We start from the raw sequence: 26,010 nt of genomic DNA, 5'->3' as shown, positions 1-26,010 counted from the left end.
AAAGATTAAAAATAAAAAGGAATTCGGAAATTATCTAGTGCAATTGTTCTTCAATCCCTTAGACTGCTGTGTCTCGTAGACTTCATTAAAAAAATATACATTCATACATTCATTTCCTTACCATCTTATCATCGAAAATGCCAAAATGCCCACACCTTATCCTTTCCCCATCACACTAATAAAATCATTATGTGAAATGTTTCCTGGAACAGCCCAAACTTGATTTTGCAAGCGGCTACTGCTGAGCTGAAGATGGCGTTTCCTGCAGTGTCTGCTTTCCAGGGCACCACTTCAAAAGCAACCATATACTCTGCTCTAACATGTCCTAAATTATTCGCTGTCTCTTCCTATGGTAAGAAAAGCAGGCCAGTCTCAAAACATTTCATAGCTACATTTCCTGTAAAGTCTCTTAAGCCTCGTCTCAGACATTCTAAAGCTTTGGGAACAGTCAGAATTGTTGCACAGTCAGATTTTGCAGACAGCGTACGTATTTTGTTCTGCTTTCTGTTTTCCCTAAAAATAATCTTTGTCTATCTCTGTTAAACAAGGCTTTTGAATGAGCTTATCCGACCTGCTTTTTGTTTTTGGTTCGGTTATATTGTTCCATAAATATGGTCACGACAACATTTGATTGATTTTGATTTCTTACGTAACAGGAAGCGGCAAAGTTTAAGGAAGGGCTCCTTGGAATGCTTGCAGATGATGAAAACATTGGTGAACAGAGAGTACCCATGGTGGAAACTTGTACCAAGGTACTAGTTTCAACTCGTTTCTCCACATAGAAACCAGTACTAGTTTCAATTCGTTTCTCCATATATAAACCATTCACTGGCTTCCTCCGCTTCTAGCTAATGGCGATTTTGTTTCGATAGATCCTTTGTTCTACCGATGTGCTTGGAGAATGTAGGCAAGATTTTAATTAGGCAACCATTGGCAATGAGTTCATCCTCCAACAAGTCATCTTGAGTTCAAATTATATACTCCCCTTCTGGCTTCGCCATTCTGGAACTCTTGTTCTCGTGGAATCATCTCTTGCAATTAACGCAAAAATCCAAAGCTGCACAAAGATAGACTCCACCTTACCGATTTGCACATTTTATAACGAAAAGTATGCCATCTCGCTAATATCCGCCGCTAATTACTGTGTCTTATTTATAAATCTCAAGATCTGACGCTTTCTAGGTGGTCAAACGCGTCATAATCAAGTAATATTTTCCTTATCAAGGGTCACGAGTTTTAGTGGTAACATGTTTTCAGAAGTGAAGTCCAGCCCCAAAGAGATATTTCATTTTAGCGTAGTTAACTGGGATGAAAATAATTAGAGGTGTGGATGACAAGGGACTGCGTCATAGAACGCATATAAACTACAAAACCAACCTTTTACTTAATGTGGGCTTGAACATGTCTGGAGGGATCAATTCTACAGGTCGTGTCACTGTTTATATTGAATCTTGAGACGCAGAACTCTAATAAAACAACAATGCACTCAGTACTCTTTTCTGGTATTGGTTCTAGGCAGTTAAGCATCCCTGCATTCAATCCACGAGGATAGCGATAGGAGCGTTCCATGGGACAGGACACTGGCTTACAGGGGCCCTTTTCAAGTCGTTTTCCTTAAGAATCTTGAATTTACAGACCAAATACTTATGGGTTCCATATAATGTAACATAGCAAATGATAAATACAATGAATTACATACAAACATAGAATTCAGAGACTCAATACTATTGTTTCCATTTGTTGTAACATAACATGCAAAAGAGTCAATCATTGTCTCAATCCCATGACATTTCCTAAATAAGGACAGAAAACTGTGGACTGTTTGACATTTGACTCTTTTTGTTTTGAGGGTCTTTATGCTTGGTAAAAATTTTCAACGGTTGATTATAATTGCTATGCTCTGTTTTGGCTGGCTGAAAACAAGAACACTCTGCGAGCCAAGAGAATACCAATTCTCAATTAGTAAAGGTAGCATGATGTCTCAGTATACCTCATCTGGCCGGCCATAGACTGCAGACAGTGGTCCGATATTGGAAGACAAGTTATGGAGTGATTTTGGAGCTTTTCTGTTTCCAGCATGAGATCATGCAATCCTTACTCAGTGTTGACTTGGGAAGGCTACTGAGTAAAAGTCTGGCTCTTCTATCTGTTGACTTTGTTGGATGGTCTTCATATCATTTTCAGAGGTATGTAGAATTAATCCACAAAGAGGAGAGGCCACTTTTTATCAAAGTTTCAATATATTATCTCCCATTGAAAGATATATGGATGTATTGACCCATTTATCTTGACTGACGATCTGTTGTGGATAAATTCTGAGACTTACAGCAGATTCTGGACCTAAGATAGCCTCCCATGAGTATAGAGGAGTTCCTAACGTATTATTTAAAACATTCCACTGGTCTAATTGAGTGAAAGTGCACAGGTTCTGATGAGGACATGAGTTAGAGAATGCTGCTTGAATATGAGGAAAATAAATATGTTTCAGTAAAGAGATCTAATTCATCTAATAAATTGAGCTTTATTGAAGGCACTGGAAAGATATCTAGTATGTAGTGATGCGCCAATTCAAGTTCAGGTGGGTATGCTTTCAAGATATGAGCTGGAAGAATTGATTGACTCAGAAAATGAATGTGAATGTAATAACCCCGTTTAGCGCATTTTCTGCTCATTTAACTGGAATGATGAGATGCCTAACTTTATTTCATATTATCAGCATGCTCAGAATTAAGTTAGCCTAATAGAAATGTAAGGCTTTCAACTCAGAGTAGACACAATTGCATGTCAAAGGCATAACTAATGTTATAACTTATTTCACAGATTATCATGGACACTACAGTGCTTAGGAGTTAAGCTCCATTGTCGTCATATTTCGGAAGGGCTATAAATAATTTTCTTCTGATCTAATGTTGAACAGTCTTATAAAATGTTTTGGTACGTTGGAAATAAATTTTTGGCTGTCAAGGAAGTTGGGTAGTTGCTGATGCCAGCTACTATCCCACTTTGGCAACAAGCCTGTCTGGTATTTCTGTGTTCGTAATGTCCCCAATTTTTAATGTAATAATTTAATTTAATTAATTAATTAACTGGTCCTAGAATTTAAATAATATAATAAAAGGACCTTTAATTAGTTACTTTAATTAATTAATACGGGCCCAAGTTAATATTTGTATTTGTGGTTCTATTGATTTAATATATATCTTGGATCTATTTTTATTTTAGTTTCTGTTGGTAAGTGTTGCCATCGGCTATCTTTGTACACCTTTGGAAAGGTTTTCCCTGACGGGTATTTAAGCACGGCTTGTAGGTAGTTGTAGGGATGCATTTTGAATTATTTCTTTATATTGCGAATTCCCATTGGGATTCTTTGTTGTTCGCCATTTCGGAAGTGAAAGATCTTCCCTACTTAGCTTGTTCGGTGTTGGTGGGATTCAACCCTCACCCTATTCCATTGCATGTAATACTTTGCTTGGATTTGGCAAATTGGAGCACCATCTTTTGACAATTATTAATTGAAAGATTATTCTTGTTCAATCTCTTGTTTGGCTTTATTTCATGAATTTGAATCTATAAGTTTTGTTGCATGATTGAGTCCACTTTCTATCGGTACACCATCCGCTATCCTTGGTTTGGTGCAACATGCATTGCATCTGTCTGTGCTGTAGCATTACCATTCCGTACGACCATCTCTGTTTGTGCTACAACATTACCATACCGTACAATCATCTCTATCCGTATTGCAACATCACTGTCTGTACTCCATTCCAAACTACCATACGGCCCACGCCAAACAGTTTGTACATCACTGTTCACTCCATTCAGCTATCCTGTATGGCCATGAGGTAACTAGCTATCAGGCACATGGGACCAGCGGGTAACTGGCCATCAGGCACACGAGACCAATAGGTACCTGCTCATTAGGCACAGGGGACCAACGGGCAGTTGTCTATCAAGCACATGGGACCAATGTGTAACTACTATCAGGCACACGGGACGAACGGATTGTTACAGTGTTCATTTGCTTCACTTTCTTGGTCCATAATCTTGGCATGATATTGAATGGTGCCAAATTTGGCACAAGTACCAACTAAATCCTGCACATTATTAAAACACCAAGAAAACTCCAACATCTATCCATACTTATCATGTTTATCCCGGAGACATTTTATTTTGCAAAGTTGCATGGACATCAATACGGATACAAATGCAGTGACGGCTATTTTTTAAGACTCCTAGTATGGATATAATTTAATAATTTCTAGAAAATATCACGACATAGAACTTTGAAAGTAACAACAGTAGATAACATTAACTTTGAAGTATAAATATACAAATGTCAAATGCCATTGTGTCAAAGAAATCAAAACTCACACTACATCTTTTGTATTAGATTGTCATTGCGTATTGAAATCCAGGAAAAAATGATAGTTTGATGGTGATACACAAATAAAAAACAAAATTCAGAAATCCGCTGTCTACTCTGCTATGTTTTCATTGTCCATATCAAGGTCCTCAGCCAAGATGCTTTCCATACTCATCAGTCTCTTACTTAAGTTCCTCTGATGGTAGTAGAACTGGGGGCAACTCATTATGGCCTTTTGGTTTAACCGCTGCATCCCCCATGGCTGCAACTTCTCCATTAGGTGGTTTTTGGCTGTTGAAGGACCCCCATGTACCTAGGATCAACATGAGAAAGAGGACGAAGTGAGTTATGAATGTAGACCAAGTTCTTTGCGTTCTTTGACCCTAATTGATTCCTCTTTTCTGAATGAATAATTCTATAAGTACTCCAATTTCTCTCCAAATATGAAGAGCTAGCTACTTGTGAGAGCAATTTAATTGCAAGTGATTGCAATTTAGGTGTTTCACCTCCATGGCTCTAGCACCACTCTAAAGATTCTTTCTTTGCTCACGTCATATAAAGTCTCCACTGAAGCAAGATCAACTTATCCACATGAAAACTTATTCTATTGATTCCTTGTAGTTGATGCATCCTCACCTTGATCGAAATCTTTTTTGTTGCAGCTTCTTATGACCTTTTCAGACATCACATTGCAAATGTGGACCTCCTACATATTTTGGCCCACTTGGTTGTTTTCTTTGAGTTCCTAGTAGTTTGGTGCAATTTCCCATGGTTGGTTCCTTGTGTTTTGAATGAGCATTGGTGATTCATGCTAATTATGGAATTGAAAGTCATTTGCCTTTGGCTCTAAAAAGGGAAGTATTGTGAGGGATATCAAAATTCGGCTAAGTATGAAAAAGAGATTAATCTTTCAAAGGGCATGCTAGTGAAATTGTTAATTTTGTAGTAAGTTTCATGGTGTCCCCAATTGGCTGATTTTTAGTTTGAAAGAATTAACTATTATAGATGTGTCTTTTTTTAGTAAGTTTCATTGTGTCCTCGATTGGCCTAATTTTGTGTTTAAACAGACTTATTATTTTTAGTAAGTCTATTATTGGCATGTCTATTTTTTGCAACAAATGAGCACTGATTGAGAGAGATATAGAGAGCATCTAGTCCTAAATTTGGAAGAGAGAAGCTAAGACAGATGATCCAAAATGGGCTAAGTGTGGAGAACATCCTCCTCTAACCTCAAAGTGCACCCAAGAGAGGGAATTCCTAGAGTGCAAGGAATTCTTCAAAAATGGAAAAATCCTTCTCCATGCCTCATTGTGCCCAAGAGAGGGAATTCACATAGTGTGTGGAATTCTTCAAAGCTGGAAAAAATCCTTGTCCATTACTTATATGCACTCAAGGTAGCATGAAACATGAAAAATTTCTTGAAGTATGGAATTTTTTTTGATCCCCCTCAAGATGCGCACAAAGGGGAAGAACAAGGAAGAATGCAAAAATGGCTAAGTGCAAGAAAATGCCTTCACCAAGCTCTTAGAGCACTAATTCTTGAAGTCCAGAGGATTTCTTTAAAGTTGAAAAATCCTTCTTTAGGCCTAAATGGTGCCAAGGGCATAGATTCTCTAAGTGCAAGGATTTTTCCAAATTGACAAGAATCCCTCCCCCTCCTTGGCTTTAATGCACTCTAGGGTGCTAATCCAACACACTCAAGGATTTTTTCACCAAACCAAAATTCCATCCTCATGCCCAAGCTGTGTTGATAATTGTAGCTCATAAAGGTAAGAAAGAAGTAGAGTTCAAGTAGGACTCTACTTTGAGGAAGTAGAGTTCAAGTAGAACTCTACTTTATCCACCTAACTAATTAAAGTAGTCACCTAAGAAGAAGAGTTCATGTAGGACTCTACTTTATGGAAGTAGACTTCAAGTAGGACTCTACTTTATCCATCTAACTAATTAAGCTAGTCATCTAAGAAGAAGAGTTCATGTAGGACTCTACTTTATGGAAGTATACTTTATTAGAATAATCTTTATGTTTCATTTTTAATGCTCAGTATTGTATCTTCTTGTATCTCTGTAAATATTAGAATGTTTCTAATATTAGGTATAGTCTAGAATAGAATGTTTCTAATATTTAAGTATAGTCTAGAATAGAATGTTTCTATTCTATTTGACTCTCCTCTTTGTATATATAGATCATTTGATCTCTGATTAATATATCAAGTATTCTGCCATTTACGTTTGTAACATGGTATCAGAGCCTAATACATTATTATTTCAAAAATTTATAATTTCTTTTGAAATTATCAGTGCATAAATTTTTCGAAATTATTGTGTGCATTTCTTGGTGCTCATTCTGAGAAACCCAACTAGGGTTTTTGGCCTAAAGGAAAAATCCCGAATTTGGGTTTCTCTTTAAATCATCTCCCAAAATCGCGTCCGTTTTTGGCGATCTCTCTACTCACATCGGATTAGTAAAATTGACTGGAAAGATCACGTTTTTAGTTGCTATATCTGGGTTGTCTGGTTCCTTTTCTTCAACTCACGATTGAGAAAACAAATTGCGTCTTCAATCCTGCACTTGCGTGGTTTTTTTTCCACTCATGTTTGACGGCTCTGGTTTTTAAAAAGACACAACATCTACCATTATTTGGAGGTCATAGACTGTTTTTAAGCAACGTCTCAATCTATAATTGTGCGCTGGGAAGCAGAATTGGCTGTTTTTTCAAGCAATCCACCATTTTTTCTGCAAATATCGACCTCCATAGCGGCCGACTAGGGTTTTCTTCGAAACCCTAGTTTTTGACGTCAGAAATTTTTTTTGCTGACATATTCTTCGTGGGTTTTTCGAGATCTCAAATGGGTCTTCATCAGATTTTTGTGGGTGCCTTGATTCTTGTGCCTCAGTTTTCGAGCTAGTGGATTTGGATTTTGACAACATTTTATTTCTGGGTTTTTCGAGCTCTCTTTTGAGTACTTCTGCATTTTTTTGGGTCTTTCATTTTCCCACTTTGAAGTTTGTGCCATTTAAGATATTCACATATTATGAGCATCTTAATCAGCAACATCAGAAGCAAGCTAATGCTGCCCAACCCTCAGAGCAGAAAGAATCTATCTACTATGCCTTTATGGCCAACATACCTACAAATCATGTGAAATCTTTTGCTTGGTACATAGATTCCGGTGCCTCCCGACATTTCACTCATAGGCATGATTGGTTTGTTGAATTCACTACCTATTCTGACTCAGTAATCTTTGGAGGTGGCGAAGAATACAATATTGTCGGCAAGGGCAATGTTCAGATTCAGTCTGGAGGAAGAATACTCATGTTCCTAAATGTATGTTATGTTCCTGGCATGAAACATAATCTTCTGTTTGTTAGTTAGATTATAAAGCACTCCCCTCAGTTGGATGTCGTTCTCAGTGGAAATAAGTGTTCGATTATTGATCGTGCTTCTCACACTACACTTGCTATCGGTCTTGAAGATCATGGTATTTATAGGCTTGTAGATTCAGGCGATTCCCTTGAGCGTGCCTTCATCGCCAAATCATCCGCTCTTAGCAGCCTTTGGCATCAATGATACGGTCACCTGAATATTCAATATCTAGCACAACTTGCTTGGGATAATTTAGTCCATGGTCTACCTGATATCCTGACCCAAAACCATCACGTTTGTGGAGCTTGCCAAGCAGGGAAGCAATATAGGACACCATTTAAGGATGGTGAATCATGGCAAGCATCTAAAGTACTCCAGCTGGTCCACGCTGATGTATATGGTCCTATGAATACTCCTTATATTACTGGGAATAGGTACTTTTTACTCTTTGTGGATGATTTCAGTTGCAAAATGTGGGTATATTTTCTTAAGCAAAAATCAAATGCTTTGTATTTCAGCAGTTTAAAGCCCTAGTAGAAAAAGAGTCTGGTTCTCCCATCCGTACTCTTAGGACCGATAATGGGGGGAAATTCTATTCTTCTGCTTTCTCTGCCTTCTGTACTACTCATGGCATTAGACGTCAGTTCACCACACCTCACACCCCTCAGCAAAACTGTGTTGTAGAGCGTCGAAATCGTACCATCACAAAAATGGCTAGGGCTATGCTAGAACATAGAAATGTTCCTAGAAAATATTGGGCAGAAGTAGTATCCACAACTGTCTACCTTCTTAATTGGTCACCCACTCTTGCAGTTAACCATAAAACACTTGAGGAAGCCTAGTCTGGTCGTAAACCTAGGATCAACCATTTGAAAGTTTTTGGCTCTCTAGCATATGTGTGGATTCCTGATGCCAAACGCACTAAGTTGGATTCCAAAAGCCAGAACTCATGTTTACAGGATACAATCACACACATAAGGCCGACAGACTGATTGATGTAAACACTGATCGTTTAATGTTTAGTCGTGATGTTGTGTTTGATGAGGAACTCAGACCATTTCAGCTCTTTGCCTCCCCACCACATTTTGAGATTTAGTGTTTAGCAATCTCTAACTTAGGTCCTTCTATTTTATATGAGTCATCTGATGCTACTGATACACCATCTTAGCCACCTCTAGATAATACATCTCTTGCTCCTGCTCCTTATCCAGTTATTTCGACATCTGATATTGGCTCCTCTACTCTTTGACCAAAATGATGGGCTCAAACGATTAGTGATCTTTGTCTTGATGAACTCATTGAGGGTAGAACCTCCAGAAATAAGAAGATTCAGCACAACCCAATTAATGTTTCTCTTATGGCCAACATCCACAGTATCCTTGAGCCCTAGACATATGCAGAGGCCAAAGGAATTCTAGAATGGGAACAGGCAATGGATGCTGAGCTTCAAAGTCTTCAAAAGAATCACACCTAGGTTCTTTTAGATCTCCCTCTTGGGAAGAAACCCATTAGCTGTAAATGGGTCTATAAGGTCAAGTACCATGCAGATGGTACCTTGGACAAATATAAAGCCAGACTTGTTGCTCGAGGATTCACCCAGCACGAAGGCATTGACTATGAGGAGACCTTTGCCCTGACAGCCAAGATGAGCACTATTCGCCTTTTTCTTGCCATTGCAGCTCAGTATGGTTGGAAAGTTCATCACATGGATGTGACATGGATGTGAAGAGTGCTTTTCTCAATGGTGAATTATAGGAAGAAGTCTACATGACACAACCCCTAGGTTTCAAGGTTGCCGGTTTAGAACCAAAGGTTTGTAGCCTCCAGAAGGCTCTCTATGGTCTTAAACAGGCCCCTTGAGCTTGGTACATAAAGATTGATTAGTACTTGGTTGCTTAGGGATTTTAGCGTAGCCCGTCAGACAACAATCTGTATATTAAACACTTTGGTAATGATATTCTTTTTCTTGTTGTCTATGTGGATGATTTGATCATTACTGGGAGTTCAAACCATTTGATTTCAGATATCAAATAGGATCTATGCAGGACTTTTGATATGACAGATCTCGGATTGCTTCGTTATTGTTTAGGTATTGAGGTTTGGTAGACTGACAACAATATTTTCTTGTCTCAGTCCAAGTATGCCAAAAATTTGGTTGACAGGTTTCGAATACAAGATTGCAAACTTGCTTCCACTCCTATGGAGACTAGTCTAAAATTGTCCGCATAATCAGATTCTCCTCCTGTAGATGAAACACTCTTTAGGCAACTAGTAGGTAGTCTTATCTACCTTACTACTACTAGACCTGATCTCAGTTTTGTAGTCAGCTACATCTCACGGTTCATGATGAACCCCAAGATTGATCATTGGATTGCAGCGAAACATGTCTTGCGCAATGTACATGGTACTTTAGATTATGGTCTTTTTTGCACAAGGAGTGCTACTCCTCAGCTCAGCGGATTCACCAACTCCGATTGGGCTGGCTCAGTTGATGATAGGAAATCTACCTCTGGCTATATGTTTGGTATCGGATCTACAACAGTTACCTAGACTAGTAAGAAGCAACAGTCACGAGCACTCTCCTCTACAGAAGCAGAATATTGAGGCGCTGTCAAGGTAGCTTGTGAAGCAGTTTGGCTCTGTCAGATGCTTGCAGATATGCATATTCCTCAAGCAAGTCCGACTTCTTTGTTTTCAGACAACCAGGGAGTCCTCAAACTTGCCAAGAATTCAGTGTTTCATGAACGAACCAAGCACATAGAGCTTCATTGCCATTACATCCAACAGTTAGTAGAAGATGGATCTATTCAGTTACTCTATGTCCTTACCTCAGAGCAATCAATAGATATTTTCACAAAACCCCTTGGTCCTGACAAGTTTGTTAAATTTAGGGGATCTATTGGTGTAGTAAATAGATTGAGCATTAAGGGGGGGGGGTATTAGAATAATCTTTATGTTTCTTTTTTAATGCTCACTATTGTATCTTATCTCTGTAAATATTAGAATGTTTCTAATATTTAGGTATAGTCTAGAATAGAATGTTTCTATTCTATTCGACTCTCCTCTTTGTATATATAGATTATTTGATCTCTAATTAATATATCAAGTATTCTACCATTTACGTTCGTAACATACTTCAAGTAGGACTCTACTTTATGGAAGTAGACTTCAAGTAGGACTCTACTTTTTCCAACTACTATTATAAAAGGAAGCTAACGGTTAAACAAAAAAAATCTTTCTAAAGGACATTGAGAGAGAAAATCAGAGAAGAGATTTCTGATTTTCAGCAGGGCAGAAGAAGAAAGTTTACAACAATTAACAACAAAGGAGAAGCTAGCAATACCAAGTATATTCCAGATTTGTTGTTTTGTTTATAACTTGTTTTAGAGCAATTTTCCCATGCTATAATGTTCCCGTCATAACATAAATAATTAATCAAACCTTTGTTTATGGGCTGATTGATTTAGGATATTTCAGACCCATTTTTATTTAATTGTTTCTGTAGGTGTGGCCGTCGGCTATCTTTGTAAACCCTCAGAAAGTTTCTCCGAAGAGTATTTAAGCATGACATGTAGGTAGCAGTTGGTATGCGATTTGGATTATTTCTTTGTACTGTGAATTCCTGTTAGAGTTTAGTATTGTTCACCATTTTGGAAGTGAAAGATCTTCCCTACTTGGCTTCTCCGGTTTCGGTGGGATTCAACCCTCACCCTATTCTGTCGGTGTATTACTTTGCTTCAAATCTAGCAAATCCAAAACACCATTTTAGTCTAGAATATATATATCTATATGTGTTTATCTCAATATACTTTGGTGTCTCCTTGTATAATTTCCTTGAGTTGTCAATTCATGTGGAGGACTTAGGCGTTAGTAAATTTGAAGATCGGCTCTGTATTGTATCACCCTCATCACCGCACAACTTCTTTACCCTCACCGTATGCTTCATATCCATCACTGTACGATATCTCCCTCCTCACTGTATGACCTCCTAAGAACAACTATATGGCGACCCAATCACCACTATACGACCATTCCATCACAACCACACAACTTCTCCAATGACTACCGTACAATCCCTCCACCTTGCATCGTATGACCCTTGCTCCACCACTATCGTACAACCCCTTTCCATTTTGCATCGTCCGCTCCCATGCTATTGTACGACCTCCCTACCACGCTACCGTACGACATCCCTATTGTGCATAGAATCACTATCGTACGACCAACTAATCTTCCTGGAAGGGATGTCGGGAACAAAACATTATAGTAGTGTCAGAGCCAACGATCCTACCAGCTTGTGGATAGTGAATGAAAGTTTATAGCCGAAAGAGAAGATCCCATTTAGTTGATAGAATGATAGATCAAGAACCTACTCCTGCTGAACTCATGGCACTACTAAGGGATCTTTCGAGGAATCAGGCTCAGATCAATGATATTCAACGACTTATGGAAGAAACTCTCAGGAAATTGGCAGACAATAAGATATCCAGTGAACAAAATCGTCACAATGCGGACTTAGTGTCGGGTAAGGGAAACCCTCATTCAGCACGCTCTCGATCTTCCATACCAATTTTCTTTCCATGGATGGAGGTACCACACAGAGGAAAGCAACCAACCTTTGAGGAAGTTCAAGAATAGTTGAGAGAAGACTGGAAGAATGCAAATTTGGAGGAGGATATATCCTACAAAGATTATGCAGAATTGAGAATGAGATATTTCGGAGGTGGAAATCGAGGATAATTTAACGACAATCTCAGAAGAAAGTTGAGTAAGGTAAATCTGTCACCATTTGATGGATCAGGATCCATATCTGCCCAAGCATGGGTAATGAAGGCCGATCCTTCCTTCCAACTTAATCCAATGCTAGAAGAAGCAATTAAATTTGCAACACTCCACTTGGAAGGAGTTGCGCATGAATGGTGGCATCATAACACTATCACACTAGGGCATGACCGAGTAAATGCTTATGTGGAATTCACTGAAAGATTGATAGATTGATTTGATGGTAAAGATTCAGAACTCAATTTCAAAGAGTTGGCACAACTGAGGCAAACTGGATTAGTTGACCAGTACGTCACAGAATTTCAGAAACTGTTTGTTTTGGTCATGGATATTTCCAAAAGGAAATGGACAGTGCTCTTCATTGACGGACTGACAGAACCACTGAGGGGTTGGGTAAAAGGTTTCAATCCTGCCACCCTTTTAGAGGCTATAAAAGAGGCGTGAAGCATGGCATCATCATTGACATCATCCTCTCAAGGTTACGCTCCAAACCACCAACATTTCCAAGGGACAAAGATAACAAACCTCTGTCGAAGAAGCCTTCGTTGGACAAAGCTACCAGATAGGATCTCCAAAGGAAGAAATTGCGTTTCAGTTGGAAGGGACCGTGGGAACCTTGGCACAAATGCCTTGGTAAAGGAAAAACACACTACATTGAAGTCATATCTGATGATGAGGATGATCAGGAGGATCTACCCCTAGAAGATGACGGCCCCCGTGAGGACTCCAGAATGGTTAATTTGAATTGTACGGAGAGGATCGTTGCATAGGTATGACGTGGGGGAACCATCACCCTAGCAGGAAGTCTGAGATGTACGGTATTTCATTTATGGGGAACTTTTCAAGGATAGAGGTTCATTGTGATGCTCGATAGCAGAGCTACTCTAAACTTCATAAACTCATCTTTGGTGAAAAGAAGAGGTCTACCTAATGAGACACGTAGGATTCTAGGTCAAAGTCGTCGAAGGAACACTTTTACCCTGTATTCACCTTGTTCCCCAATTGAGTATCACCATGGCTAACCACACCATGATAGAGGATTTCTTTATAGTGGACCTAGATAATATGGAAGTTATTCTGGGCATACAGTGGATGGAGACACTTGATGAATACACACAAAGTTTCAAGCAGATGGGCTTCACTTTTGTTGTTGACAGAAAGAAGGTTGTTTTTCGGAGGATGGCCAATAAGGAACCGAAGGAAGTTTCGACACAACGGATGGAGGCCATTTTTCGGCATGATGACATTGCATGGGCTGCACACTGTTTTGTTTCAATAGAACCTATAAAAGTCACAACAAACACCCCATGGGGATGATGATCTTCAAAATATCTTGAGTACCCATGATAAAGTTTTTATAGACATTCCTCCAGGCATACCCCCCCACCGTGGGTTTGAGCATACCATCGAGTTGGAAGCTGGCGCCAAACCAGTTATCGCCACGCCATACCATCATCCCAAAAAATTCAAAGATGAGGTCGAGAAGACGATTCAAGAGCTGCTCAAGAAAGGATGGATTTGTCCCAGCTCTAGCCCTTTTGCATCATCAGTGGTATTGGTAAAAAAGGATGAGATGATGCGCATGTGTGTGGACTATTGTACGTTGAATAAGAAGACAATAAAAAATAGTGAAATATGGGGATGCGTCCCCTTGCCAAAACCGTGCCGCACCTGAGATAGGGGGACGCCATTTCTGCGTCTTAGATGACGCCACTTGGAGCGCCACCTCCGTTGGAGACGGCGAGACGTCCTCACGTCCCCTGTGGGTGCGAGAGGACACTTGGACGTCTCCTGTGGCAACGTGATGGGACAAATAAAAAAATATAAAATAATGGCATTATTTTAATATTTTTTTGTTTCTATTTTTGTTATAAAGAAGGCATTATTTTAATTTCTTTTTGTTTCTAGTTCAAAACTTCAATGCAATGTTCAATGTTTAAGTTTTTTACATCTTTATATTTTATATTGTAGTACATCTTTTCATAACTAGCATTTTAGGTACCATATGTATAGTATATACACCCCTGCTCCGCCCACCCCTCCTACCCCACTGTTGTCCCCAAATCAAGGCCCCTTTGTCCCCTCGTCTGGAAAACTTGTCTTGTCGTCCCCTCGTCTCGTAGGGCAGTGTAAGTATGATAAAAAAATAGATACCCTATTCCCAGGATTGATGAATTATTGGATAAGCTGCATGGTGCGGTTAATTTTTCTAAAATAGATCTTTGTTCTGGATACCATTAGATCTGCATGCGGGAAGAAGACGACTTTCCATTGTCACTATGGGCATTGAGTTCTTGGTCATGTCGTTCAAATTAACAAATGCACCAGCTACTTTTCGGTCTTGCATGGAATTGCATCTTCAACAAACAATTGTGTAAGTACTTGCTTGTATACTTTGATGATATTCTTATTTATGAGAAAACTTGGGAAGAACACCCGAGACACTTGAATGAAGTCATAGGGATCATGAAAGCTCAATCCTTGTTCGCCAAGCAATCCAAGTGTGAATTCAAAATGATAGAAATATTATACCTAGGGCGCGTTGTTAGTAAATATAGAGTGCAGGTCCACCAAGAGAAGATTCAAGCTGTCCTTGATTGGCCCCTATCAAAATCACTCTCTAAGTTGCGAGGGTTCTTGGGACTATGCAGTTATTACTAGAGGTTTGTAAACGGTTTCTCTCAGCTTAGCGCACCGTGAACAAATCTGACTAAGAAAGGCTCCTTCTAGTGGAATGAAAGATGCAACACACTTTTGATAAGTTAAAAGAAGCAATGAGCACTTGTCCAGTTCTCGCCTTACCCGATTTTACACAACCATTCATTCTAGAGTTTGACACATTCGGAGAAGGCATTGGTGTGATATTAATGCAAGATAAACACCCTATAGCCTATCAGAGTCGAAAGCTTATGCAAGCAAAGTGTCAATATTCCATTTATGACAAAGAGATGTTGGCCATCATGCATGCACTGACAAAGTTCCGATAGTATATGGTAGTTGCCAAGTTTGTCGTTCGTATCGATCATAATAGTTTAAGATATTTTCTGGAGGCAACAAAAATGGGTAAGATTCAGGCTTTTGATTTCAACATTGAATATGTAAAGGGAAAAACCAATGTGGTTGCAGATGCCTTTTCAAGAAAACCTGCCATCTGTTTGCTATCTTAGATTTTAGCTGGTTGGAAGGCACACTTATTGGTGGAATATTCCAAAAACACATTTGCATGTAAGGTAATGGACGACGACACTCAGGATGATCGATACAAGGTGGTGGATAACATCATTTATTATAAGGATCAGATATACTTGGTGCCTGAATCCAACTGAAGCAAAAAATCTTGAAGGAAATACATGCCTCACCCTAGGCCGGACACCCAGGTTTTCTCAAAACCTATAGACACTCAGGGAGAGGTTTACGTGGAAAGGACTTAAAAGAGATGTGTTGCAATACATACGGGAATGTGCAGTTTGTTAGCAAAACAAATCCAAACACACTTTACCTGCTGGGTTACTACAATCCTTGCCTATACTAGAACAAAAGTGGGAAAGTAGTATCTTTGTGGACTTCATCATTGGGCTTTCAAAGTTAAATGAGAAGGATTGTATCTTTGTGGTGGTTGACAGAATGACGAAGTATGCACACTTCTTCGCCATCTCCTCAGATTTCTAGGCCGCGTAGGTAGCTGACTTAATTTTTAGAGAAGTTTTTGTCTGCATGAGTTACCCCAAAACATTGTTAGTGACATGGATGGCCGGTTTATCAGTATGTTTTGGACAGAATTGTTCCTGTTGGGAGGAACATAATTGTCGACAAGTACTAGCTACCACCCTCAGATAGACGGACAGACGAAGATCATGAACAAGTGGCTAGAAGGCTACCTCTGAAACTACGTTTTGGCATAGCAATGGGCATAGGTCAAATGGATGCATGTGGGGGAATACTATTACAATACCACTTATTACATGTCCATTAGGATGGCAACCTTCAAAGCACTATGTGGGTATGAACCCCTTTCATTCATCAATATGGTACTGGGTGATAGCTGTGCAACAAGGGCGAGGGACTGGCTTCAGGAAGGCCAAGACATCCTAAGATTCTTGAAGGAGAACTTACAAAGGGCACAGAATCAACAAAAGATCTACGTCGATAGGCACAAGGCCGAGAGAAGTTTCAAAGTAGGAGACTTGGTCTATCTCAGACTCTAGCCATATAGGCAGTCCTCATTGAAGGTAAAAGGGAAAGAAAAATTGAAGCCACGTTTTTATGGTCCTTATCGTGTAGCTTGTTGCATTGGTGAAGTTGCCTGAGATGGAACTCCTAGAGGGAAGCTGCATCCATAACGTCTTTAATGTCTCTTGCTTAAAGAAAGTCGTGGGACAAAACATCACTGTAACCACAGATCTTTTGCCATTCAATGAAGAAGGGAAGCTTGTGTTAGAACTGGTGGAGATCATTGATGTACATGAGAAGACTCTACGAAATTGTACCTTGAGGGAATACTTGGTATGACACTTGTTGTTGGACGATGTGACTTGGGAAGGTGAACACATTCTGCAACATTCGACATTGCATTTGCTTGAGGACAAGCAACTTTTGGGACAGGAGGAATGTAATGTTTCCATCATAAAAAAAAAATTAATCAAACCTTAGTTTATGGGCCAATTGATTTGGTATATCTCAGACCCATTTTTATTTATTGTTTCCGTAGGTGTGGTCATTGGCTATCTTTGTAAACCCTCAGAAAGTTTCTCTGAAGGGTATTTAAGCACGAAATGTAGGTAGTAGTTGGTATGCGATTTGAATTATTTCTTTGTATTGCAAATTCTTGTTGAGTTCAATATTGTTCGCCATTTCGGAAGTGAAAGATCTTCCCTATTGTATCACCCTGAAGATCAGCTCTGTACTACATCTCCCTCGTCACCGCACAATTTCTTTACCCTCATTGTACTCTTCATCTCCATCGCTGTATGATATCTTTCTCCTAAGAACAATTGTACGACTACCCAGTCACCACCGTACGACCATTCCATCACAATCACACGACTTCTCCAATGACTATCGTACGACCCCTCCTCCACCTTGCATGGTACGACCCTTGCTCCACCACTACCATATGACCCTTTCCATTTTGCATTGTTTGCTCCCACGCTACCGTATGGCCTCCCTGTTGTGCACAAAATCACTACTGTACGACCAATTAATCTTCCTAGAAGGGATGTCATGAACTGTTGTATTGGGAGCTCATGTAAGTTCTAAAGTTATTTTGAATGATGAACTGATTGAAGAGCATATGAATTATTTTGCTTTTCTTAGTTTTCTACTGCTTTATTTCGTTAAATAAATATATTAGTGTAAATCTAGATTTGATCTATTTACCTAGATATTGGATTTAAGAAATTAACACAATATGAGAGCTGTAAGCTCTAAAAGAAAAGCATAAGACAGATATGGCAGCTAGCTGTCTTAGGTTTGAGGACATCCAAGATTGAATTTTAAACTTCTTGCCTTCATATTGCTTCTCAAAGGGCAAGACTTGTTGGAGAATGTAGAAAAGGTTCTTCCACTACAAATAGATCTTGCACTTCAGGGAGCACAAGATAAGGACACAAAGGGTCCTTCTAGATGCTATAAAGGATCACTTGACTTTGCATATAGCAGAAAAGATGAAAGCCAAGGACATGTTTGATGCCTTAGTTGGTCTCTTTGAAAGTGATAATATGAACTGGAAGATGAATCTGAAGAACAAGCTCCGAGAGTGTCGGATGACCAAATCTTATAATGTTACCAGTTACCTTATGAGTATCACACAGATCCGTGATCAACTTACAACAGTTGGAGAAAAGATCTTGTATGAAGAGTTGGTGAATGTAACTCTAAATGGTTTCACCAAATCATGGAAACCATTTGTGAAGGGAATTTTAGCTCGAGTAAACATTCGAGTTTGGCAGAGGCTATGGGAGGATTGTATTCAAGAGGAGACTCATGAGGAGATTAGATCCAACAAGCAAGGAGGTGGTGATGAAAACTTGGCCCTCATCACCAAGACTAATAAAAGCAAAGAGAAAGCTTTCACCAAAAAAGGTAACAATTATGGAGAAGGACATCGCCCTGAAAAGAAGAAAGACATAAGCAAGATCAAGTGCTTTGTTTGCCATAAGCAAGGTCACTATGCTTCTCAATATCCAAAGAAGAAGGAAGGCACATGAGAGACACAAGTAGCAGCAATAGCAATAACAAAGACTTAATTGAGTGAATTTGCAATAAAGTTTGAGAATGATTTTTCCCTTGTAGCTTGTCTTTCTACCAGCACTATAGTTAGAAGTGCTTGGTACTTGGACAATGGTGCCTCACATCACATGACTGAAGCACGAGAGTTGTTCAGTCAACTTTTTGAGTATGAATGAGGGATCACTGTGGAGCTTGGCAATGATGCCTTGTATTCATTTAAGGACAAGGAATCATGCAGTTTCAACTTGAATCAGGAGGATCAACTGATGCTCAAGAAGTGTTGTATGTACCTGGTTTGAAGAACTTGTTGTCCATCTCAGTTATGTAGGACAAAGGTTACACAATTACCTTCTAGAAAGGGCAAGTGTTTATATGCCTAGAGGGAGCCAATCTAGACATAGCTATGAGGATTGGAGTTAGGGAAGGCAACTTATATAGGCTACAAGGTAACTCTATTCAGGCATTGGTGCATAACAGTAAGAGCTTGTGTGAGTTGTGGCACAAGAGGATGAGGCACTTGTATCATAAAGCACTACCTATATTAAGAGAAATGGTCATTGGCTTCCAAAGTTTAGTTTGGAGCAAGAAGGGGTATGTAAAATATGTGCTCTTGGCAAAAATGTTAAAGCTTCATTTCCAACAGTGAAACTCGATCTAAAGAGATTTTGGATTCAATACATTCCGATGTTTGTAGGCCTATGTTAGTGGCATCAATGAATGGTGCATCCTATTATATGACCTTTATTGACGATTTCTTTAGGAAGCCCTATATCTACTTCATGAAGACCAAAGATGAGGGCTTCACTCTATTCAAGGAGTTCAAAGCTCAAGTAGAGAATTTGGCAGGGAAGAAGATCAAGGTGTTGAGATCAAACAATAGGGGTGAGTTGGTTATCAAAGCCGTATACATCAGAAACTTCTGTGGAGGTCTACTCTCCCTGAATGTGGTTCTGGGAGCCTCAACATGTTCCTGAGCATCTCTCAAGGTTTGCTCAAACTATCTAGGCCTCCTAACTAATTCAGAAGGGGTTAATTGTCCCTTTCGTGAAGCTTGGCCTTTTGTACTAGAAGTTTGTGAACTCTTCTCACCTTTTGAATCCTCCTTCAAAATATCCTTTGCAACTGGTGGTGGATCATTAGATTTCTCGGAGGTCAAGTTTCCTTCAAACTTGACATTGCTAGTCATAATTGTCCTTTGTTGTGTTGGTATAAAGGCCCTGTAGCCTTTTGACTCTTCACTATATCCCACAAGAATGCCCTTTTCACTTGAGGGATCCAACTTTGTCCTCTTCTCTACAGGCACATAGATATTGATTGGACAACCAAAAATCCTAAGATGTCCTATCTTCAGTTTAATCCCTGTGAATGCCTCCTCTGGGGTCTTGTCCTCTAAAACCTTGTGAGGGCTCCTATTTTATAAATATACGACTGTGTTGCATGCTTCTGCCCATAGAAACAATTGTAAACTTTAATCATGGATCATGGCCTTTACAAAATTGATGATAGATCTGTTCTTCCTCTCTGCAACCCCATTTTATTGTGGATTGTAAGCAACTGTCTTCTCCCTCTTGATTCCTTTATCCTTGTAGAAATTCTTTGAACTCATTTGATGTATACTCACCCCCATTGTCTGATCTCAACACCTTGATCTTCTTCTCTACTAGATTCTCCACTTGAGCTTTGAACTGCTTGAATAGAGTGAATGTCTCAACTTTGGTCTTCATGAAGTAGATCTGCGTCTTCCTAGAGAAATCATCAATGACGGTGACATAGCAGGATGCACCATTCATTGATGCCACTGACATAGGGCCACAAACATTGGAATGTATTAGAACCAAAGTCTCTTTGGATTGAGTTTCACTGTCGGGAAATGAAGCTTTGACATTTTTGCCAAGCGCACAACCTTTACATACCGCTTCTTGCTCCAGACTAAACTTTGGAAGTCTAGTGACCATCTCGCTTAATATAGGTAGTGCTTTATGATGCAAGTGCTCCATCCTCTTGTGCCACAATTCACACAAGCTCTCACTGTTATGCACCAGTGTCTAAATGGAGTTACCTTGTAGCCTGTATAAGTTTCCTTCCCCAACTCTAATCCTCACAACTGTGTCTAGATTGGCTTCCTCTGGGCATATAAACACTTGCCCTTTTCAGAAGGTAATTGTGTAATTTTTGTCCTGCATAACTGAGATGGACAACAAGTTCTTCTTCAAACCAGGTACATACAACACCTCCTGAGCATCAATTGATCCTCTTGACTCAAGTTGAAACTGCATGATTCCTTGTTCCTTAATTGCATACAAGGCATCATTGCCAAGCTCCACAACGATCCCTGATTCATACTCAGAAAGTTGATTAAACAACTCTCCCGCTTCAGTCATGTGACAGGAGACACCACTATCCAAGTACTTCTAACTATAGTGTTGGTAGAAAGGCAGGCTACAAGGGACAAATCATTCTCAAACTTTGTTGTGAATTCACTCAATTGAGTCTCTGCTGTTGCTGCTACTTCTTGTGTCTTTCTTGTGCCTTTCTTTTCTCTAGACATTCAGAAGCATAGTGACCTTGCTTATGGCAAACAAAGCACTTGATCTTGCTTGTCTTTCTTTTTTTCAAGATGATGTCCTCCATAATTGTTACCCTTTTTGGTGAAAGCTTTCTGTTTTCTTTTCTTAGTCTTGGTGATGAGGGCCAAGTTTTCATCACCACCTCCTTGCTTGTTGGATCTAATCTCGTCACGAGTCTCCTCTTGAATACAATCATCCCATAGCCTCTCCTAATCTGGAATGTTTTCTCTAGCACAAAATCCCTTTACAAATGGTTCCCATGGCTTGGTGAAACCATTTAGAGCTACATTCACCAACTCTTCATCCAAGATCTTTTCTCCAACTATTCCAAGCTGATCACGGATCTGTGTGATCCTCATAAGGTAACTGGTAACATTATAAGATTTGGTCATTCAACACTCTCGAAGCTTGTTCTTTAGAACTATCTTCTAGTTCATATTGTCACTTTGAAAGAGACAAACTAAGGCATCAAACATGTCCTTGGCTTTCGTCGTTTCTGCTATATGCGGAATCAAGTGATCCTTTACAGCATCTAGAACGACCCTTTGTCCTTCAGTGTCCTTATCCTGTGCTGCCTGAAGTGCCTGAAGTGCAAGATCTGTTTGTAGTGGAAAAACCATTTTTACATTCTCCCACAAGTCTTGCCCTTTGAGAAGTAGTACGACTCATGCCGTCCATGGCAAAAAGTTTGAAATTCCATCTAGCTGTCCTCGAACCTGAGGCTGTTGGCTGCCATATCTGTCTTTTGCTTTTCTTTTAGAGCATACAGCTCTGATATCATATCAATTTCTTAAATCTAGTATCTAAGTAAATAGATCAAATCCAGATTTACACTTCTAGATTTATTTAACGAAATAAAGCAGTGGAAAGCTTAGAAAAAAAAACATGTTCATGCACAGTTCATATGCTCTTCAATCAGGTCATCATTCAAAATAAATTTAGAACCTACAAGAGCTCCTAGTACATGGGAAAATGGCTCTGAAACAAGTTTCAAACAAAACAACAAACCTGAAATATACTTGGTAGTTTTACCTTCTCCTTTTCTGTTAATTGTTGTAAACTTTCTTCTTTCTGCCCTCCTGAAAATACACACACAATACCCTTCTTGAGAAAGATTATTGAATTCTATTTAACCCTTAGCTTCCTTTTATAGTAGCAGTTGGGAGAAGTAGAGTCCTACTTGAACTCTTCTTCTTAGGTGACTACTTTAATTAGTTAGGTGGATAAAGTAGAGTCCTACTTGAACTCTACTTCTAAGTTCTAACTTACCTTTATGAGCTACAATTATCAACTTTACCATAGCATCAAATGATTCATGATGAGGATAGATCAGACTGTCCATCAGGCCACCCCATGGTCTTCTGTATGTCTAGGAGGCCCATCAACATTATCTGCATTAGTTTCAATTCCATTACTAGCGTTGGATCTTCCTTGATCATTATTGATGCTGAGTTCTTTTATAATCTGATTCAGATTGTCAAGTTCATTTGGATCCAACATGGATTTGAATTGGTTCAAATGCCAAATAACATTAACATCATGTTTAAAAATAAGCACAGAGCCTTCCCAGACAAGCGCATCATAAATGGGCTCTTAGAGATTTCCATGATAAGAGAAACCTGAGACAATAGAAAAATTGTTAGAGTTTAAGATTAAACTCAGTATGTCTTCTGGCCTTCTTTTGAAAAACCTCTTCATTTCTTGCGCTGCATAAAAGCCAAAGAATTTCACAAGAAAGTACAAACCAAACTCTATTGAGTTTCAAATCAAAGTAATCAACATAACCAGCAAGGATTTCACTCCAAGAAATACGAGGATGACTGTTCCAAGTGATAGGAGAACCTTAGAAGATGGACCAAATTTCCCAAGCAAATTTACAATAAAAAAGCAAATGCTCTAAGGTTTCATAAATAGAACAAAAGCCACATTTAATAGAGTCATGACCCCAAGACTTGAGCACAGATCCAACAACCAATTTTTAAGAAAAAGTAACCATCTAAAACATAATATTTTAGGCTCAGGGGGGATTGCCAGAAAAATTCAACGAAAAAATGCCAATCAGAAAAGGGACATTTGAGACCCCCGCCATAGTTCTCCTGATGAAAGATAGAGAAATCACTCATAAGCATATTATACAACTGTTTACTGTAAATCTCTAAAATGTTTGAACCATCCAACCATTTCATTTGACTCAAAAAGGAATCAGAATCATAAATTTTACTCATGGAAGAATCACCAATAGCTTTAAATAACAAAGTGTAAGTCTTCTTTTGAGAACTAGGAATCCCAAACTTAACACTAATCTCCTCCCAAGACCCCAGTTGGTTATCCACAAATAGGTCCCTGATTAGAGAAATGCCTTTGTTATTCCAAATTTTAGCAGAGCAACTTTATGTCAACACCAAAGGTTTATTATTCAAATATAACACCCACCATATAGATCTATCAGCCACTGCATAAGAGGGAAGACATCCTATAGCAGCTCTGTTTGAAAGAAAACACCTTACATGAAATCATGCCTTCCATAATGAAGCAAAAATATTAGACCAAAAGATTTTCATCTTAAAATCACCCAATAGGATGTTACAAAAGGGGGTATCTTTCCAATGTTCCCCCTTAAATATAACAGACCTTTCAATATTGTTTCTAATAAGAACCTTCCATGGTTCATTGCTAACAGTAGCCTTGAAGATCCATTTTTCTGCAAGAGCAATGCCATGAGATTTGATATCTCTTAAGCCCAACCCACCCATCGTTTTAGTTCTGTAACACCAATCCCAACTGACACAATGTCTTACTAGTACCATCAGACCACATAAAGTCTCCCAGAATTTCATCGATCTTATTCATTTGATAATTTGAAAATAACCAAGTCGAGGAGAAGTAAATGTGATGTGAAGCAAGGACTTTTTGAATAACTTGAATTCTTCTAGCAAGAGACAACTGATTTGTTTGTCATTTTAAGTGCTTCTTTTCTATCTTCTCATACAACGTCATCCACATATCCTTAGTAGAGGGTTCAACAACAAAGTGAATACCAAGATACCTGACAATATTGTTAGGGCCGACCCATTGCCAACCATGAGAGACAACCCAATTAGGGGCATTCTCAGTCCATCCAAGCACTGTAGATTTATGAGGTGCAATTTTGGCACCAAAGGCAAGACAAAAGAATTGAAGTCTATCCAAGGCATTAGCAAAGTTGGATTCAGACAACTCCAAGAATAAAGATGTATCATCAGCAAATTAGGCATTAATAAGTTCATCTCTGTTAGGAAGACAAATACCTTTGAGAGGAGGACCAAGCTCAGATTATCTAAGGATATAAAAAAGGGCATCTGCAGAAATAATAGACAAAGCCGGGGCAATAGGGTTCCCTTGACGAATGGATCTCTGTAGGGGAATAGGTTCAGATATGTCACTATTAACATCGATGACAGGGGAATAAACTTTAAAGAGAATTTGGACCCATCTACAAGAATAATCAAGAAATCCAAAAGCTTGCAACATGCTAATATTGAAAGGCCACTCAACTTTGTTATGGGCTTTTCAAAGTCAAGGAAGATCATAGCAACATTCTAGCCATCAACTTTTGGCCAATGTATAGCCTCCCAATTGGTTAAAAGATTCTATAAAATATGTCCTTTTAATTAATCCAGTCTGAGTGACAGAAATAAACTTCCTTAACATTTCAGTAATCTTTCTGGCCAAAACTTTAGCAATAATCTTATAAGATATGTTTAATAAAGTAATGGTTCTCCAATGTTTGACGAAAGTTTTATCCCCAGTCTTACGCAAAAGTTTAATCACTCTATTAATATTAGCCCCTAAAGAGCCCCTCTCAAAAAAATCTTCATAGAGAGCCAAAAGTTCCACCCCAATACACTCAATATTATTGTTTATAGAATTCAACAGGTTATCCATCAAGTCCTGGGGACTTATGAGTAGCCAAAGAGCTAACGACACCTAATTTCCTCAAGAGAGATACATTTCTCAAGCAAATTCACATCCTCATTAGACAACTTCTTAGGAATCAGTTTCGAGCAATCGTCAAGGACCTCTTGATTCTTGGGACCATGTTCAGAAGAGAATCATTGACAGTAGCAATTGTAAAATGTATTCCTGATAACACCCAGATCATTAGTGTGTCCAAACTTAGTTTGGAAAGATTCAGTAAGCTCTCTTTTATTCTTGGCTCTGATTAAGTTGAAACAGTACTTAGAACCCTTGTGATCATCATGCAAGCAATTCATCTTTGGTCTATTTTTCTGCCCGTGTATTTAATAGTTCTGAAGAGGTGATTCTTAACCTTAAATCAAATCACTTTCTAATTGAAAATCACCTCTTTTAACTTGCAACTCTTTTTCAATGAAGTTCAATTTGGTCTGAGCAACTGATTCCTCCACATTCATATCCATGGCATTCTTTTTACCAGTAATTTGGAAGATGTTTTTCCAAGACATGATAAGATCACCCCATTGTGCCCTAGGTCTGAGATGACCACTACATAATTTGGAAAGACAAGAGACCATCCTGATAGCATTCACAGTGTCCACATCTTGAAGCAAGGCTACATTGAGCTTAAGAGGCTTTTTATATTGAGCTCTAGAAGGGAAAGAACCCAAACCAATACCATTACAGGCCAAAAATAGGGGAGTGATCAGAAATGGAACCAGGAGAAACCACAATAGGGGAGTGACCCTCT

The 26,010-nt window shown here is 39.0% G+C and overlaps 1 protein-coding gene across 1 annotated transcript in view; it reads left to right on the top strand.

The window, feature by feature from the left end:
- The first annotated feature begins 207 nt into the window (after positions 1-207).
- PRIN2 (Serine/Threonine-kinase) overlaps positions 208-26,010 on the top strand; it is a 69,817-nt gene continuing 44,014 nt past the window's right edge. The window contains exons 1-2 of the mRNA XM_089833324.1: positions 208-483; positions 657-752. Of these exons, the coding sequence (XP_089689450.1) occupies positions 253-483; positions 657-752 (327 nt within the window). The 5' untranslated portion in view covers positions 208-252. The remainder of the gene's footprint in view (positions 484-656; positions 753-26,010) is intronic.

The sequence above is a fragment of the Cupressus sempervirens genome, chromosome 5 (genome assembly GCF_028749045.1).
Source record: "Cupressus sempervirens isolate cs-2001-9-10 chromosome 5, ASM2874904v1, whole genome shotgun sequence".
NCBI lineage: Eukaryota > Viridiplantae > Streptophyta > Pinopsida > Cupressales > Cupressaceae > Cupressus > Cupressus sempervirens.
The sequence above is the reverse complement of the archived record's forward strand: the minus strand, read 5'-3'. Positions and strand labels throughout refer to the sequence as shown.